The 16,989-nt window shown below is 35.5% G+C and overlaps 1 protein-coding gene across 1 annotated transcript; it reads left to right on the forward strand.

The window, feature by feature from the left end:
- The first annotated feature begins 12,094 nt into the window (after window positions 1-12,094).
- Window positions 12,095-14,375, forward strand: LOC308619584 (serine/threonine-protein phosphatase PP1-gamma catalytic subunit-like). Its single transcript, XM_081238527.1, has 2 exons — window positions 12,095-13,207; window positions 14,093-14,375. The coding sequence occupies exons 1-2, from the start codon at window positions 12,265-12,267 to the stop codon at window positions 14,164-14,166; spliced, it is 1,017 nt and encodes a 338-aa protein (XP_081094653.1). The 5' UTR covers window positions 12,095-12,264; the 3' UTR covers window positions 14,167-14,375.
- The last annotated feature ends 2,614 nt before the right edge of the window (window positions 14,376-16,989 follow it).

A 16,989-nucleotide genomic window follows, 5' to 3' on the forward strand; every position in this document is an offset into this window, starting at 1 on the left:
GGACATTAACTGACTTGCTCATTATTAGGCAACTTTTCTCTTTTTTTTTCTCAAATTTCTAACAGCTTTATTGAGGTATAATTGGCATATAATAAACTGCACATATCTAAAGTGTACAATTTGATAAGTTTTGACACATATATGCAAACATGAAAACACCACCATAGTCAAGTTAATGAAGATTGCATTCAAAGTTTCCTCATGCCAATTTGTAATTCCAACCCCAGTCAATCACTGGTCTGCTTTCTGTCATCAGACTGTTTTGTATTTTCTAAAATTCTATATAAATGGAATAATCTTTTTGGGCTTGTTTCTCTCAATCAGCACCATTATTTTGAGATTCATCCATGTTTTATAGTGTCTGGCCTTACATTTAGATCTTTAATCCATTTTGAGTTTATTTTTGTGTATGGTGTTAGGGAGTGTTCTAATTTCATTCTTTTACATGTGGCTCTCCAGTTTTCCCAGCACCACTTAGTGAAGAGGCTGTCTTTTCTCCATTGTATATTCTTGCCTCCTTTATCAAAGATAAGGTGACCATATGTGAGTGGGTTTATCTATGGGCTTTCTATCCTGTTCCATTGATCTATATTTCTGTTTTTGTGCCATTACCAAATTGTCTTGATTACTGTAGCTTTGTAGTATAGCCTGAAGTCCAAAAGCCTGACTCCCACAGCTCCGTTTTTTCTTTCTCGAGACTGCTTTGGCTATTCAGGGTCTTTTGTGTTTCCATACAAATTGTGAAATTGTTTGTTCTAGTTCTGTGAAAAAGCCATCGGTAGTTTGATAGGATTGCATTGAATCTGTAGATTGCTTTGGGGAGTATAGTCATTTTCACAATGTTGATTCTTCCAATCCAAGAACATAGTATATCCCTCCATCTGTTTGTATCATCTATAATTTATTTTATCAGTGTCTTATAGTTTGCTGCATACAAGTCTTTTGTCTCCTTACGTAGGTTTATCCCTAGGTATTTCAGTCTTTTTGTGGCAATGGTAAATGGGAGTGTTTCCTTAATTTCTCTTTCAGATATTTTATCATTAGTGTATAGGAATGCAAGAGATTTCTGTGCATTACTTTTGCATCCTCCTACTTTACCAAATTCATTGATTAGCTCTAGTAGTTTTCTGGTACTGTCTTCAGGATTCTCTATGTATAGAACCATATCATCTGCAAACAGTGACAGCTTTACTTCTTCTTCTCTGATTTCGATTCCTTTTATTTCTTTTTCTTCTCTGATTGCTGTGGCTAAAACTTCCAAAACTATGTTGAATAACAGTGGTGAGGGTGGACAAACTTGTCTTGTTCCTGATCCTAAAGGAAATGGTTTCAGGTTTTCACCATTGAGAATGATGTTGGCTGTGGGTTTGTCACATATGTCCTTTATTATTTTGAGGTAAGTTCCTTCTATGCTTACTTTCTGGAGGGGTTTTTTTTAATCATAAATGGGTGTTGAATTTTGTCAAAAGCTTTTTCTGCATCTATTGAGATGATCATATGGTTTTTATCCTTCAGTTTGTTAATATGGCATATCACATTGACTGATTTGCATATATTGAAGAATCCTTGCATCCCTGGGATAAACCCCACTTGATCATGGTGTATGATCCTTTTAATGTGCTATTGGATTCTATTTGCTAGTATTTTGTTGAGGATTTTTGCATCTATGTTCATTAGTGATATTGGCCTGTAGTTTTCTTTCTTTGTGACATCTTGTCTGGTTTTGGTATCAGGGTGATGGTGGCCGCATAGAATGAGTTTGGGAGTGTTCCTCCCTCTGCCATATTTTGGAAGAGTTTGAGAAGGATAGGTGTTAGCTCTTCTCTAAATGTTTGATAAAATTCGCCTGTGAAGCCATCTGGTCCTGGGCTTTTGTTTGTTGGAAGATTTTGAATCACAGTCTCAATTTCAGTGCCGGTGATTGGTCTGTTTATATTTTCTATTTCTTCCTGGTTCAGTCTCAGAATGTTTTGCTTTTCTAAGAATGTGTCCATTTCTTCCAGGTTGTCCATTTTACTGGCATATATTTACTTGTAGTAATCTCTCATGATCCTTTGTATTTGTGCTGTGTCGGTTGTTACTTCTCCTTTTTTCATTCCTAATTGTATTGAGTCTTCTCCCTTTTTTTCTTAATGAGTCTAATGTTTTATCAATTTTATCTTCTAAAAGAATCAGCTTTCAGTTTTATTGATCTTTGCTATTGTTTCCTTCATTTCATTTTCATTTATTTCTGATCTGATCTTTATCATTTCTTTCCTTCTGCTAACTTTTTTTTTTCTTCTTTCTCTAATTGCTTTTGTTGTAAGGTTAGGTAGTTTATTTGAGATGTTTCTTGTTTCTTGAGGTAGGATTGTATTGCTATAAACTTCCCTCTTAGAACTGCTTTTGTTGCATCCCATTGGTTTTGGGTCATCATGTTTTCATTGTCATTTGTTTCTAGGAATTTTTTAATTTCCTCTTTGATTTCTTCAGTGATCTCTTGGTTATTTAGTAGTGTATTGTTTAGCCTCCATGGGTTTGTATTTTTTACAGATTTTTTTTTTTTTTACTGTAATTGATATCTAGTCTCATAGTGTTGTGGTCGGAAAAGACACTTGATACAATTTCAATTTTCTTAAATTTACCAAGGCTTGATTTGTGACCCAAGATATGATCTATCCTGGAGAATGTTTCATGAGCACTTGAGAAGAAAGTGTATTCTGTTGTCTTTGGATGGAATGTCCTATAAATATCAATTAAGTCCATCATGTTTAATGTATAATTTAAAGCTTGTGTTTGCTTATTTATTTTCATTTTGGATGGTCTGTCCATTGGTGAAAGTGGGGTGTTAACGTCCCCTGCTATTATTGTGTTAGTGTTGATTTCCCTTTTTATGGCTGTTAGCATTTGCCTTATGTATTGAGGTGCTCCTATGTTGGGTGCATAAATATTTACAATTGTTATATATTCTTCTTGGATTGATCCCTTGATAATTATATAGTGTCCTTCTTTGTCTCTTGTAGTAGTCTTTATTTTAAAGTCTATTTTGTCTGATATGAGAATTGCTACTCCAGCTTTCTTTGATTTCTATTTGCGTGGAATATCTTTATCCATCCCCTCACTTTCAGTCTGCATGTGTCCCTAGGTCTGAAGTGGGTCTCTTGTAGACAGCATATATATGGGTCTTGTTTTTGGATCCATTCAGCCAGTCTCTGTCTTTTGGTTGCAGCATTTAATCCATTTATATTTAAGGTAGTTATCAATATGTATGGTACCATTTTCTTAATTGATTTGCATTTGTTATTGTAGGTCTTTTCCTTCTCTTGTTGTTCCTGCCTTGAGAAGTTCCTTTAGCATTTGCTCTAAAGCTGGTTTGTTGGTGCTGAATTCTCTTAGCTTTTTCTTGTCTGTAAAGGTTTTAATTTCTCTGTCAAATCTGACTGAGATCCTTGCTGGGTAGAGTAATTTTGGTTGTAGGTTTTTCCCTTTCATCACTTTAAATATGTCCTGCCACTACCTTCTGCCTTACAGAGTTTCTGCTGAAAGATGAGCTGTTAACCTTATGGGGATTCACTTGCATGTTATTTGTGTTTTTCCCTTGCTGCTTTTAATATTTTTTCTTTGTATTTAATTTTGATAGTTTGATTAATATGTGTCCTGTTGATTCTCCTTGGATTTATCCTGTATGGTACTCTGCACTTCCTGGACTTGATTGACTATTTCCTTCCCCATATTAGGGAAGTTTTCAACTATAATCTATTCAAATATTTTCTGAGACCCTTTCTTTTTCTCTTCTTCTTCTGGGACCCCTATAATTCGAATGTTGGTACGTTTAATGGTGTCCCAGAGGTCTCTGAGACTGTCATCAGTTCTTTCATTCTTTTTTCTTTATTCTGCTCTGCAGTAGTTATTTCCACTATTTTATCTTCCAGGTCACTTATCCTTTCTTCTGTCTCTGTTATTCTGCTATTGTTTCTATCTAGAGAATTTTTAATTTCATTTATTGTGTTGTCCATCATTGTTTGTTTGCTCTTTAGTTCTTCTAGGTCCTTGTTAAATGTTTCTTGTATTTTCTCCATTCTATTTCCAAGATTTTAGATCATCTTCACTATCATTACTCTGAATTTGTTTTCAGGTAGACTGCCTATTTCCTCTTCATTTGTTTGGTCTTGTGGGTTTTTACCTTACTCCTTCATCTTCTCTGTGTTTCTCTGTCTTCTCATTTTGCTTAACTTCCTGTGTTTGGGGTCTCCTTTTTGCAGGCTGCAGGTTTGTAGTTCCCGTTGTTTTTGGTGTCTGCTCCCAGTGGCTAAGGTTGGTTTAGTGGGTTTTGTAGGCTTCCTGGTAGAGCAGACTGGTGACTGTGCTCTGGTGGATGTGACTGGATCTTGTCTTTCTGGTGGGCAGGTCCGCATCCAGTGGTGTGTTTTGGGGTGTCTGTGACCTTATTATGATTTTAGGCAGCCTCTCTTCTAATGGGTGGGGTTGTGCTCCTGTCTTGCTAGCTGTTTGGCTTATGGTGTCTAGCAACGTAGCTTGCTGGTCATTGAGTGGAGCTGGGTCTTTGTGCTGAGATGAGCATCTCAGGGAGAGCTTTCACCATTTGATATTACATGGAGCCAGGAGGTCTCTGGTGGACCAATGTCCTAAGCTCAGTTCTTCCACTTCAGAGGCACAGGCCTGACACCTGGGCAGAGCACCAAGACCCTGTCAGCCACATGGCTCAGAGGAAAAGGAAGAAAAAAAGAAAGAAAGAAAGAAAGAAAATAAATAAAATAAAATTATTTTTAAAGTTATTTTAAAAAAATTTAAAAGTAAAAGAAAATGGACAGACAGAACCCTAGGACAAATGGTAAGAGCAAAGCTATACAGACAAAATCACACAAAGAGTCATACACATACACACTCACAAAAAGAAAAAAGGAAAAAAAATATATATGTATTTTGGGAAATCTGAGGTCTTCTGCCAGCATTCAGTAGGTGTTCTGTAGGAGTTGTTCCACATGTAGAGGTATTTCTGATGTATTTGTGGGGAAGAAGTTGATCTCCACGTCTTACTCCTCCGCTATCTTGAAAGTCTCCTTCCTGGATGTTTTTATTATTATTTTTTTGATCATTGCTTTAAATATTTTATAATGACGTGCCTTGGTTTATTTTTTATCTTCCTTGTACTTGAGTATTTGTTGAGCTTCTCATACATATCACTTTATAGTTTCTCTCAAATTTAAAAATTTTCAACCATCGTTTCTTCAAATTTTTTTTGACACCCTCTATTTTTGGGACTCCAGTTACACATATATTAGGCCAACTGAAAATGTCTGACAGCTCACTGGAACCTTTTCTACCTCCTCCTCCCCTATTCTTTTACACTTTGGATAGTTTTTATTGATACTTTTTATTTTCAAATTTTTTAATCTTTTCTTCTGTAAGACTAATTTGTTGGGAATTCTATCTAATACAATTTTTCTCTAAAATATTCCAGTTGTGATCTCTAGAAATTCAATTTGATCATTTTCTTACTTCTTCCATATCTTCTAGATTTTTAAACGTGTTCATGGCTGCTAATTACATCTTTTTCAGTTCTCGCTTGTTTCAAATTATTGATTTTTCTTTTCATTATTGGTTGTGTACTCCTAATTTTTTCATGCTTGGTGATTTTTGATTGGATGCTAAATAAAATGATTATTAACCTTTTTGGTGGTGGATATATTTATATTATAATATATATTCTTGAGGTTCATTCTGTACTGCATTGAAATTACTTAGAAACAGTTTGATCTTTTTAGTTGTGGGTTTTATATACATTATCCAGGATCAGGGAAGTGCTCAGTCTAGGGTTATTTATCCCCCACTAACGAGGTAAAACCCTTAAGTATATTCTACCCAGTATCCTATGAATCATGAGTTATTCTCATATGGCTGATGGAAACATACATTATTCCTGGCCCTGTCGGAATGCTGGGTACTCTGTGTGTGTGTGTGTGTGTGTGTGTTTCTTTCTGTAGCCTCAGGTAGTTTTCTCATATGTATGCACTGATCAGTTAAGCACTCAAAGTGGATCCTTTGCTAATCTCTGAAGTTCTCTCTCTGTTCAGCATTCTTCTCTATGGTATCTGTTCTGTGAACTCTAGTCACTTTGGTCTCTCAGACTGTCAGCTCCATCTCTTCAACTCTAAGAATGCTCCACGTGTGGTAAGCAATTATCTTACTTGGCCTAGAAATGAGGGACAGTCCAGGGCAAATCAGACCATATTTGTTACCTTACCACTATGTTCTTCTTCAAGAGTAAACAGAAAGGCTACATTCCTCAACATCTTTTATAGTTATTTTGTAAAACATGTGACTGAGTGTGGCCAATACAATGTGAGGAGAGGGGTTTTAATCTACTTTCAAACTTGGTTGTTAAAAATATCATGTTTCTCTGTCCTACTTCTCTACAACAGTGACAAATGGTAGTGTCACAAAGTTCACAGAGCTAAAAACTCTGAGTCACTGTTTGGGGGGAAAGCCTCAACTGAGACACTCAATCTGCACTAAATTTTGCATGAGCAAGAAATAAATCTTTACATATTTAAGTCATTGAGACTTAAGAGTTTGTTACTGCAGCAGAGACTATCCTATCCTAACACACTAAAGAAATCCAGTTTAAAACAATTCTCTTTGTTAGTATCTATTAGGTTTTCAGCATTTTGTGGAGATTAGAGAAACTGAAATGAAGAAGAGCCTCAAATGGCTCAAAGAAACAAAATTATATTGCCACGATAGTTAAGTTGTTAGATTCTAGATTGGATCTGCCAAAGTTCCAAAAACATGAAATTCAAACTTTGCTTTAATTTTAGTGTTTCAAAAAAGAAACTGAAATTGGTAGAGAAATCCAAGGAGTCACTCAATACACATACTACTACTAGTATTTAAATTTTGTAGATGAGTGGTCTGAGCTTCAGAGATATTAAACAATATACCCAAGGTTACATAGCTCATAATTGGAAGACACTGAATTGGAACTCAGATCTGTCTGACTGCAAATAATGTCTTAAGTTACTGTAGTCTAGTGAGCATACTTATCAATATTATTTGATATAATATTATTATTAAATGATAATATTATTATTAAGTGAGCAATATTATTATTAAAGTTACAAAATAGTAAGTACAAAAATCTAATCTTTTTTAAACAAATGCATAGCTAAGCTACCTAGTTCTCCTCACTTTCTTAGTTAATGCCTTTAACTCTAAAAATTCAGTGTGTTCCTCAACACTGAGATGCTGATACAAGAGAGAAATTCCTAGGTATAAAAACACTCTACCAAGTTATAGAAACTTCATTTTCTTAAATAAAACAATCATAACCTTAAAAACATGTAATTCATTTTAGTATGAAAAGTCTCTTCCACATACTTATTTTCTCATCCTACTCATGTAGGTACATACATTTAATAGCAGAAGAATGAAACTTATTATTGCCTTAATTGAATTCACTTTTTAAATCTACATTTACAGAAAAATCCATTTAACAAATGTTAGTGTTATATGCAATAACTATTTATGTACTATCCTTGACCCCTCTATCAATCTTTAATTTCTCTTATTGAAATATTCCATGTTTTCAGATTACTTTAAAAAATGAGGGGAGACATCAATGTATCATGGTTCTTACTTTTTTAGTTATAAGTTTTTCAACAAGACAATTCAGTCATTTTCAGTTGAAGTTTTGTTTTATTTTTTGATTTTTTGTTTTTAAAGACATCAGCCTTTGTTCTATTTTATTTCCATTTGAAATTGTGGTAATGCTGAAACACTGTTATTTGTTACCATGATGAATCCCAAGATAAGCCCCTCAGGAAAAGTGATAGCACATGAAAAACCTAGAAAAATGTTGCCTTAAAGCATTGTTCTGTTCATGTTGCAAAGTTTTTTTTTTTGTTTGTCTTCCTTGGATTCTTTCCTTATAACCCAGGGCATTTGCATAAAATACACGTCTTGTTGAGGATTCAGACTATCCTTCATGAGAAGTCAAACAATGATATCAATATACTTTCAAAAGATGAAAATCTCTGCAGGTACAAATATTAGAATAAGAATATAGAAAGATAAAAAAAGAATATAGAAAGTTAGAGATTGAAAAACCCATCTTGGGCTACATCTTAATTTTAATTATTACTGAATCTAGAATTAAGCTATACAGATCTAGACTTTGTTGGTCTGTAACTCCAAGGATCTGGAATTCCAGATATATCTTTAAACACGGTCTACATTCTTACAAAAATATAATACATATATACATAAAAATGTATATATATATCATTTTTGCTATATGATATATATAATTGAATATTTCTATATGTGCATATATATTTGTGTGTATATACATATATGTATATGTGTATGCATGTGTGTATACATACATATGCATAGACACACATACACATGCACACATATATAACACTTGGTTGAGCGCCACAGCATGGATAAAATAGTGCTAAAATTATATACTATATAAAAAGGCTCCTCAGAAAATTACTCCATTTAGAAATATAAAAGCTCATAGGAGTACATTTAAAATCTTACAAATGAAAGAATATTTTATCAAAATAGCTAATGAAATTTTAAACAAAGGTTCTACTTTCACACCAACACCTTTGATGATAGAGAACTAAAAAGAGAAGGAAAACTACCTACAATAACAAGAAGCAGCAACGCTGATAAGTAAATCCATTCAGCCTAGAGTCAGGATTGAACAGAGAGAAATACTGCACTGCGGAGTACAAGAGAACTAATTTCAAACTGCTCTGATGTTAATTTCTATGATTCTGTCAACAATAGTAACAATATTTTTTGCTTGAGGTGTAATGGATGGCCTTCCTTTTTAGTGTCTGTCTCTAGCTTCTGCAATTGGACCAGGTACAGCTAGGCAAAGGAACAAATACACTCTTTACAAATCTGAAGATCCTTTAACTTTTCACCACCTCAGATATCAAGGTCAACCTCCTTACTATGGCCAGCAGAGCATTTACACTGTATCCCCTTTGACCTCAATCAAACTTCTTGGTCTCATGTCCCACCCCTGTCCTCATATGGTTCCTGTGTCCAGCCACTATACATGTGTAATGTGCTGATCACATGGTGGTACTTCAGGTCTCAGTGCCTTTGCACATACAGTTTCCCAAACTTGGAACAATGGCCTAACATGTTCTCACTCTGCATTTAAGACCCAAAGCAAAAGCCATTTCCTCTGTGAATCCTTTATGAGAAAAATCCTCCTAATTTCCTTAAATTTTCTCTCCCCATTTTGACTCAGTATTCCCAAGGAGAAAGTAGAGTATGTGTTTAGGGATCTAAAACCAAATATTTAAATATGGATTTACTACTTATTGCAACAGTGGCCATACTCAAATTATTTATTTACAGTTTCAGTTTATCCACAAATAAATCAGGCATTATAAAATCAAAATTATAGGTTTTTCATTAAGACTTAAGGAAATATACAAATTAAAGTCCCTAGAAGAGGCCTAACACACAATAGATGCTCAAGAAATACTCTCTTCCTTCACTCTTGTCCCTGCATCCCTGTGAGCTTTTCACAAACCAAAGTAATTTATCCTATTTTCCATATACACATATACGGGACCTCCTGATCATTAACAGCTTGATGGAACAGCTATGACTGATGGAAAGCTATTCATCTTTGCACCCTCAAACCCAGCAAAACAGTGTAGATCTTCAAGGATCCTTATTAAATGTATCAAACAAATAGCTCCCTTTTACTATGTTTTGGTTTTTTTCCCATATGAATGAATATACTTAATATAAAATAATGAAACCACAGATATCTTCAAACCATGCTTTCATTTTATCTTACTATCGTAATTGTCCATTTTGTTCCATAATGCTCTCAATTATTATAAGACGAATACTTATTATTTCATCATGCTGAGTGATACACCATAAATTCATAGCCTCCCAAATGTTGTTAAGTACCCAGTCTCTTATTTTTTACTATTAAAATGACACTTTAATAAGCATCTTAATGGATACATGTTTTTTCCTTCAAAATATAATTCATAGTGTGTATTATCAGAATGCAGTGATAGGTCAAAGAAGGAGTGGATATTCCTTTGGCTCTTGAAATGATTTGCTAAATTACTTTCAAAAAGATTTGTGCTGGTAGTTCACTCTATCGCCAGTCAGGCATGTGTATGTCAACTGCACCAAAATCTAGTGAGATCTACATTTAATCTTTCAGCAGACACCTACTATTTCATCTGTCCTTCACCTCCCCCCTTCCTATGGGAACTCCTACCATACATCAACCATGTCCTTCTACTGGAAGTTATTTGCTAACTTAAACCCTGTCTTATTAGACAGAATTAATTGCTCTAATAATAAGTAACTGGGCCAATATTCCTGAGAATTTTCAAGTTGGTAATGAAATAGGGAGTCAATCTCTTCCTTAGGCTAAGAGGTAAAGGTTGTAAAGTTGAAGCCTTTTCATTTCACTCCCCGATGCTTGAAACTTAATATGGTTACCTCCTCCCATTATGCTCCATCACTTTCTAATTACTTTCTATAGTACTACCTGTATTTTTATAGAACATGTATAAAATGATTTATGGCTCAATTGTTTATTTTCTCTCTCCATATCCCCCCATTCTTCTGTAGTAGTAGATAATCTTCATGAGGGCCTGTAGTTTCAGTCTTATGCGTTAATGCATCCCTAACACCTGGAAAAGTACCTGGTGTAGAGTAGGTTCTCAAGAAGTATTTTTTGAATAAATATTGCATTAACATGTGACATATCCAGTATTCTGTCAATAAGTTGGAACTGAAGTTGATTCACAAAAGAATTCTGGTTGACAAAGACCAAAGTTTGAATCTTGCTCAAAGACAGTATCTGCTTTCCTTTCCTTAGTTTTCATTGTTTAAAAAGTAAAATTCAGGGCATGCAAGAATATAACTTCTTCCAATGAGGACTTTGTGGAAATACGTACAGAAATAAACCCTCTTGTAATCAAGGTCTCTTGTCAAGTTCCACCAGCCATTTGTCATGTCGTTAATTCTCTGTCCAATTTCATATGAAGGAAAGGAGTTTTACAACAAGAGCTCATTGAAGAAATTAAAACTCAAACTGGCTGTCCCCTGTTCATTTGCCACATGACACAGGTTTCTGGTGACATTCAGCTAATGAATTTTCTTCGTGATTAGCTACCCATTATAGGTGGCCACTATAATGGAAACATATTCAGCCTGAGCTGCACCCCTTACAAGCCAGGTAGTTGTGTTAAGGGTCATTAATATGAGTGAGCTGGGACAGTCTTCTTTTATGAAGTCAGAGAAAAATGGAGCTTGAAAAATATTGCTCACGATCAAACAAATTACTGAAACAAAAAATGTGCTCTGCTGGACTGTAACATCTATTCTTTTTTATTAGGATAGAAGGCAAAAGTTATGCAAAATTAGATAGTATATGCAATAGGAACAATTTTTCTTAATTTAATTCTTCAAGATACATTGGAGAAAAGGCAAAAAGAAAGAAAAAAATGTCAAAGCAACTGCCCGATTATTTTTCTTTAAATATTAACATCCTACTGTATTTGCCTACCTTGTCAAAAGCCTCTGTAGAATTTACACTGTGGGAAGACTTTCACCGTCGCTTAATCTGTAGTGACATCTGGTGGCCCAAATTACTCGTGGTTGGAGAAAACTTTTACATCTTCATTATACATCTTTTAAGACTCCTTAGTGTATATGCCTCTTTACGTGGTCACCACTAAGAATGAGTTAACCCTTTCTTGGATTCTAAAGCCAAGTGTGCATGTGTGATGTGTGAGAGAATGGAGGGATAGCAAAACTAAATTTATAAAGATTACAATCATGCCTTATTCTGGAATTAAAGTGAAATCTCACTTTATTTATGATTCTCATTTACAAATTATTTGTCTTTGTATATTATTTTGAACTAAATTAATAAATAAAATACTGAATTCTTACTAATCATCAAATACTATAGATACTTTACCTCTTTGAACTATCATTGATTCATTCAACAAGTATTATATTGAGCATCTACTATGGACCACATTATTATAAAAGTTTACTTGTCCTCGTGGTTCCAGTGGGGAGAGAAGGAGGAAGCAGGGAGTGGGGCGGTTGGGGGGGACCCGCCGCGGCTTTTGCCACCGCCGCCACCACCACCATCTCTGTGCTCGTGGCGTGGGAAAGGAGGTGTAAATCCCGGGCGCGAGCCGGCGGCGGCGCCACTGCGGGAGGGTCGGCGGTGGGAAGGCGATGGCGGATATAGATAAGCTCAACATCGACAGCATCATCCAACGGCTGCTGGAAGTGAGAGGGTCCAAGCCTGGTAAGAATGTCCAGCTACAGGAGAATGAAATCAGAGGACTGTGCTTAAAGTCCAGAGAGATCTTTCTTAGTCAGCCTATCCTTCTAGAACTTGAAGCACCACTCAAAATATGTGGTGATATCCATGGACAATACTATGATTTGCTTCGACTTTTTGAGTACGGTGGTTTCCCGCCAGAAAGCAACTACCTGTTTCTTGGGGACTATGTGGACAGGGGAAAGCAGTCATTGGAGACTATCTGCCTCTTATTGGCTTACAAAATCAAATATCCCGAGAATTTTTTTCTTCTCAGAGGAAACCACGAATGTGCCAGCATCAATAGAATTTATGGATTTTATGATGAATGTAAAAGAAGATATAACATTAAACTATGGAAAACTTTCACAGACTGCTTTAACTGTTTACCGATAGCAGCCATCGTGGATGAGAAAATATTCTGCTGTCATGGAGGTTTATCACCAGATCTTCAATCTATGGAGCAGATTCGGCGAATTATGCGACCAACTGATGTACCAGATCAAGGTCTTCTTTGTGATCTTTTGTGGTCTGACCCCGATAAAGATGTCTTAGGCTGGGGTGAAAATGACAGAGGAGTGTCCTTCACATTTGGTGCAGAAGTGGTTGCAAAATTTCTCCATAAGCATGATTTGGATCTTATATGTAGAGCCTATCAGGTGGTTGAAGATGGATATGAATTTTTTGCAAAGAGGCAGTTGGTCACTCTGTTTTCTGCACCCAATTATTGTGGAGAGTTTGACAATGCAGGTGCCATGATGAGTGTGGATGAAACACTAATGTGTTCTTTTCAGATTTTAAAACCTGCAGAAAAAAAGAAGCCGAATGCCACGAGGCCCGTAACACCTCCAAGGGGTATGATCACAAAGCAAGCAAAGAAATAGATGTCATTTTGACACTGCCTAGTTCGGACTTGTAACATACAGTGTATAACCTTCATTTTTAAAAGTGTAATGTGTATTGGTCAGCTTGCTCAAAAAGTGTTTGTGGGCCCCCCCTTCCATTTTTGACTTAATGAATAGTATTTGCTGGTTATAACAGCAAATGAAAGACTCTCCACTCCCAAGGAAAAATGTTTTGTTTTGTTTAGTTCTCTGTTCCTTTTTGCAAACAACTTTAATGATGGTGTTAAAGCTGTACACCCCAGGACATTTTATCCTTTCTAAGGGGTGAGTGTACAACTGATCTTTTTTTTAATTCAGTACAGCCCATGAATAATGTAAATGCTCACTTTCTTTAGGATATAAAGAGAGCCCTAGGGTGCTCAATCTGTACATGTTATTGTCATAAAATGCATATTGTTGGATACAAACCACTGTGAACTCTTTTTTGTTTTTTTTCAAAGGGATTGCTTTTTTTCTCATTGTCTTATGTACAAGCTAGTTTTTATAGCTATCAACATTAGGAGTAACTTTCAACCTTGCCAGCATCACTGGTATGTATATTTAATTAAAGCACACTTTCCCCTGCGATATACTTAAAATGACGATTAAAGCCATTATTTTAAATGTTTGTGACTCTTCCTGAAGCCAAAGTTTCTTTTGAAATATATATTGACACCCCCCTAAGTACAAGGTGGCATGGTTGTGTACATCTGCCGCCTTTATGGGGATTCAAAAACAGGTTTTTGAGTTTGAATAGCAATTAGTAATATAGTGCTGTTTAAGCTATTAATGATTAAAGTTAATAACATTTTGTACGATTTCCATATAGCCTATTCATTAAGTAATCTTTTTACAGTTACATCAGGCCTGAGCCCATCCATTCAGAAAGCTTCAAATTATAGAAACAATACTGTTCATACGAGTGACTGATTATGCTTTCTTTGGCCTACATTCTTTATTCTGCGGTGAAGTTGAGGCTTATAAGTCAAAACAAAGGAACTAACTTACTATCCAGCAGTTTATACAGAACTCACAGTATCTATGACTTTTTTAAACTAAGATCTGTTAAAAAGAAATATGTTTCAACAGATGACCATGTATAATACCATGTGGTGAAAATAAATTCAGACTTATTAAATGATGAAAAAAAAAAAAAGTTTACTTGTAAATAAATTTAATCATCCCAACTTTATCAGTGGAAAAATCAACATATGATTTTCAACATGTGATCAACATATGATTTTTTTAGTACGTTTTTTACTTTTTTTCAATCCTCAGAATATTATGTGTGTTTTGGCGCATTTAGCAATTATCCAAGATATGCTTGATAATTGAATGCCTTTGATTACTGGTATACTGTGCATTTCTCATATATTTGTCCATCATTAATAGAATAATGAAGCAACACATTCTTATTCTATTCTCCTATTCTCAATAAATTGGTACACTTTTCATCTACTTACACAAATAAAGAACCTAGGAGATATCCTTGATCTCTCTTCTTTCTACAAGCTCAAATCCGATTCATCACCAATTGCTGTTGATTCACTTCCTGAACAGATTTTATGCCTATTGAAATCTCTCCATATATCATAACCTTAGTGTGAATTCCCACGATCTGTCAACAGGACCACAAACAGGACTAACTAATCTCTTCACATATACTTTTATCCTCCTCCCAATCTCCTCTACTCTGAAGCCAGAGGCATCTTTTCTAAACAGAATCTTTCTGTCATCTCCCTGCTTAGAATCCTTCACTGACTTTCCACTGCACTAACAAAATGATACAAATCTTTAACCACGCACGGTCTTACTGAGTCTTATACCTTCAGCCTCAACCCACAAAGGGGTCTTCTTTGAACACCTTAGACAATTCATACTCTTTCAAGTCCCACAACCTTTGTGAACCCTGCTTCCTCTTAGAATACTCTTCTTATCCCACCTTACCTAGGAAACTCCTATTCATTTTTCATGTATACATTTACAAGTTACTTCTTCATAAAAACCTAAGCTGGACTTCCTGTCCATATTGCCTCCCGCCCCCAACACACACAAATTATATACAAGCATTTACCTTTCTTTTTGCACTTATCACAATGGTAATTTAACATTTCTTTGATAAGTGGATTAATATTTGCCTCTACTCCTAGACTGCAAGCTCCGTAAGAAATGGAAATGTGTTTACTTTTGTTAAGCATTGTATCCTTAGAACCTAGACCAAAATCTGTCATACTCATTGCACTTGTTCATTAAATAAAAGGATCTCTCTCTCCATATTTTTTATGTATACACACACTCACACGCACACATATATTTAACAGAATGGTATTGGACCGCAAAACTCTTCAGCTCAAAATCTGGTGCTGTTGCTTTCTAGTTCTCTGCATTGATACCTTACTTCCATTTTGTAGCAAAGTGTGTAAGCAGGACCCAAGCTGAGCTCCTCTGGAATACTCTGCATCACACAGCAAATTTATCTTAGGGGATGAGAAGGATGGAAGACAGGTGGTGGAGGAACCAAGTGGTGACCAGCAATCCTACTGAGAAGTAAGAGTATAGGAAGAAGGAAGTGCAGTAAGCAGGGGAATTACGATTTTACACATATACACACACAGAGACACGTGTGTGTGCTTCTGTGTGTGTGTGTGTGTTCACTTTTAACAACCATAAAAGCTTTAAGAGACATCAACTATGGACAGAGGATTTGCTAAGGAAGTATAGATGGTGCCCTTGTAAGGCTGAAGGGCTTTAGGACTACTAAGAAGTATACCCTGGTGAGGCACACTAAGAAAGAGGTCAGAGAGTTTCCCAAGACAGAGGTGGGTGATAAGGGAGCAAGTTACACTCTTAGCTTTGAATGACAAGGTTAGAGACCTGGGTCAGGGGAACCCCTACCTGTTTTCTAATGATTCCTTATTTGTGTATAGATATATGTAGACAAAAGTAGTACACTATGCATGATTTATATTTCTAGTTTTACTTTGAGATTATTTTCCTTGTCCTCTGCATTGTGTGATAAAGAACATAGTTTAATGAAACACATAATTGGGTATTTAGAAATACAAAGCAAAGATATGAAAGGGTAAGACCTAGGATATATCTTTTTAAAGTGCTGAGTGTAACAACCACAATTGTTTGTAATAAATCTATTTAAGCCTGCATACTTCTTCTTATCCTTCATTTCTGAGGAATTATTTCTGGTATGTCTCAAAAGTGTATTATGAAAGCAGAAATGGAGAAAAAACTGGGAAGCCCCAAAGATATACCAGAGGAGAGAGGAAGCATACACATTGATTTGACAATTAACAAATAGCTGTGGTTTTTAATTAAGTGGGCACAACAAAAATACATGTCCGAACTCTAACCTTTGTCACTTGAAATAGACTCTCTAGGATGTGGAGCTAAGATGTATCTGCTTTGAAGAAGCTCCCCAGTGATTTTTCTGAGCATCCTTGTTTATAAGAACTCAGAAATATAGACTAGAAGCAAAGAGTCGGGGGAGGGGATTATTACCCTGCTAGTTTATTCAGTACATTCCAAGCAACTTATGGGTTCCAACATTCCAAACCCAACATTATGGGTTTTCATTTTTCCATGTTTTCCTTGATGTTTCATCAGTCTCAGTAGCCATTCTGTTTTCCTATTACCAGGGCTTTAAAGCATCCTTTCATGTAAAGTTTTCCTATGTTCTTTAGTCAGAATGAATCCCCACCTTCCTTCAAGTTCCCATGGCTCTTTCAGTTTGATTACAAT

This window comes from Mesoplodon bidens, assembly GCF_964165515.1.
Source record: "Mesoplodon bidens genome assembly, chromosome: 7".
NCBI lineage: Eukaryota > Metazoa > Chordata > Mammalia > Artiodactyla > Ziphiidae > Mesoplodon > Mesoplodon bidens.

Coding starts and splice junctions, on each gene's coding strand:
- LOC308619584 (XM_081238527.1), top strand. CDS start 12,265: ATGGCGGATATAGATAAGCTCAACATCGACAGCATCATCCAACGGCTG. Junction 13,208..14,092: donor GCCCGTAACACCTCCAAGGG/GTATGATCACAA, acceptor ATCTTTTTACAG/TTACATCAGGCCTGAGCCCA.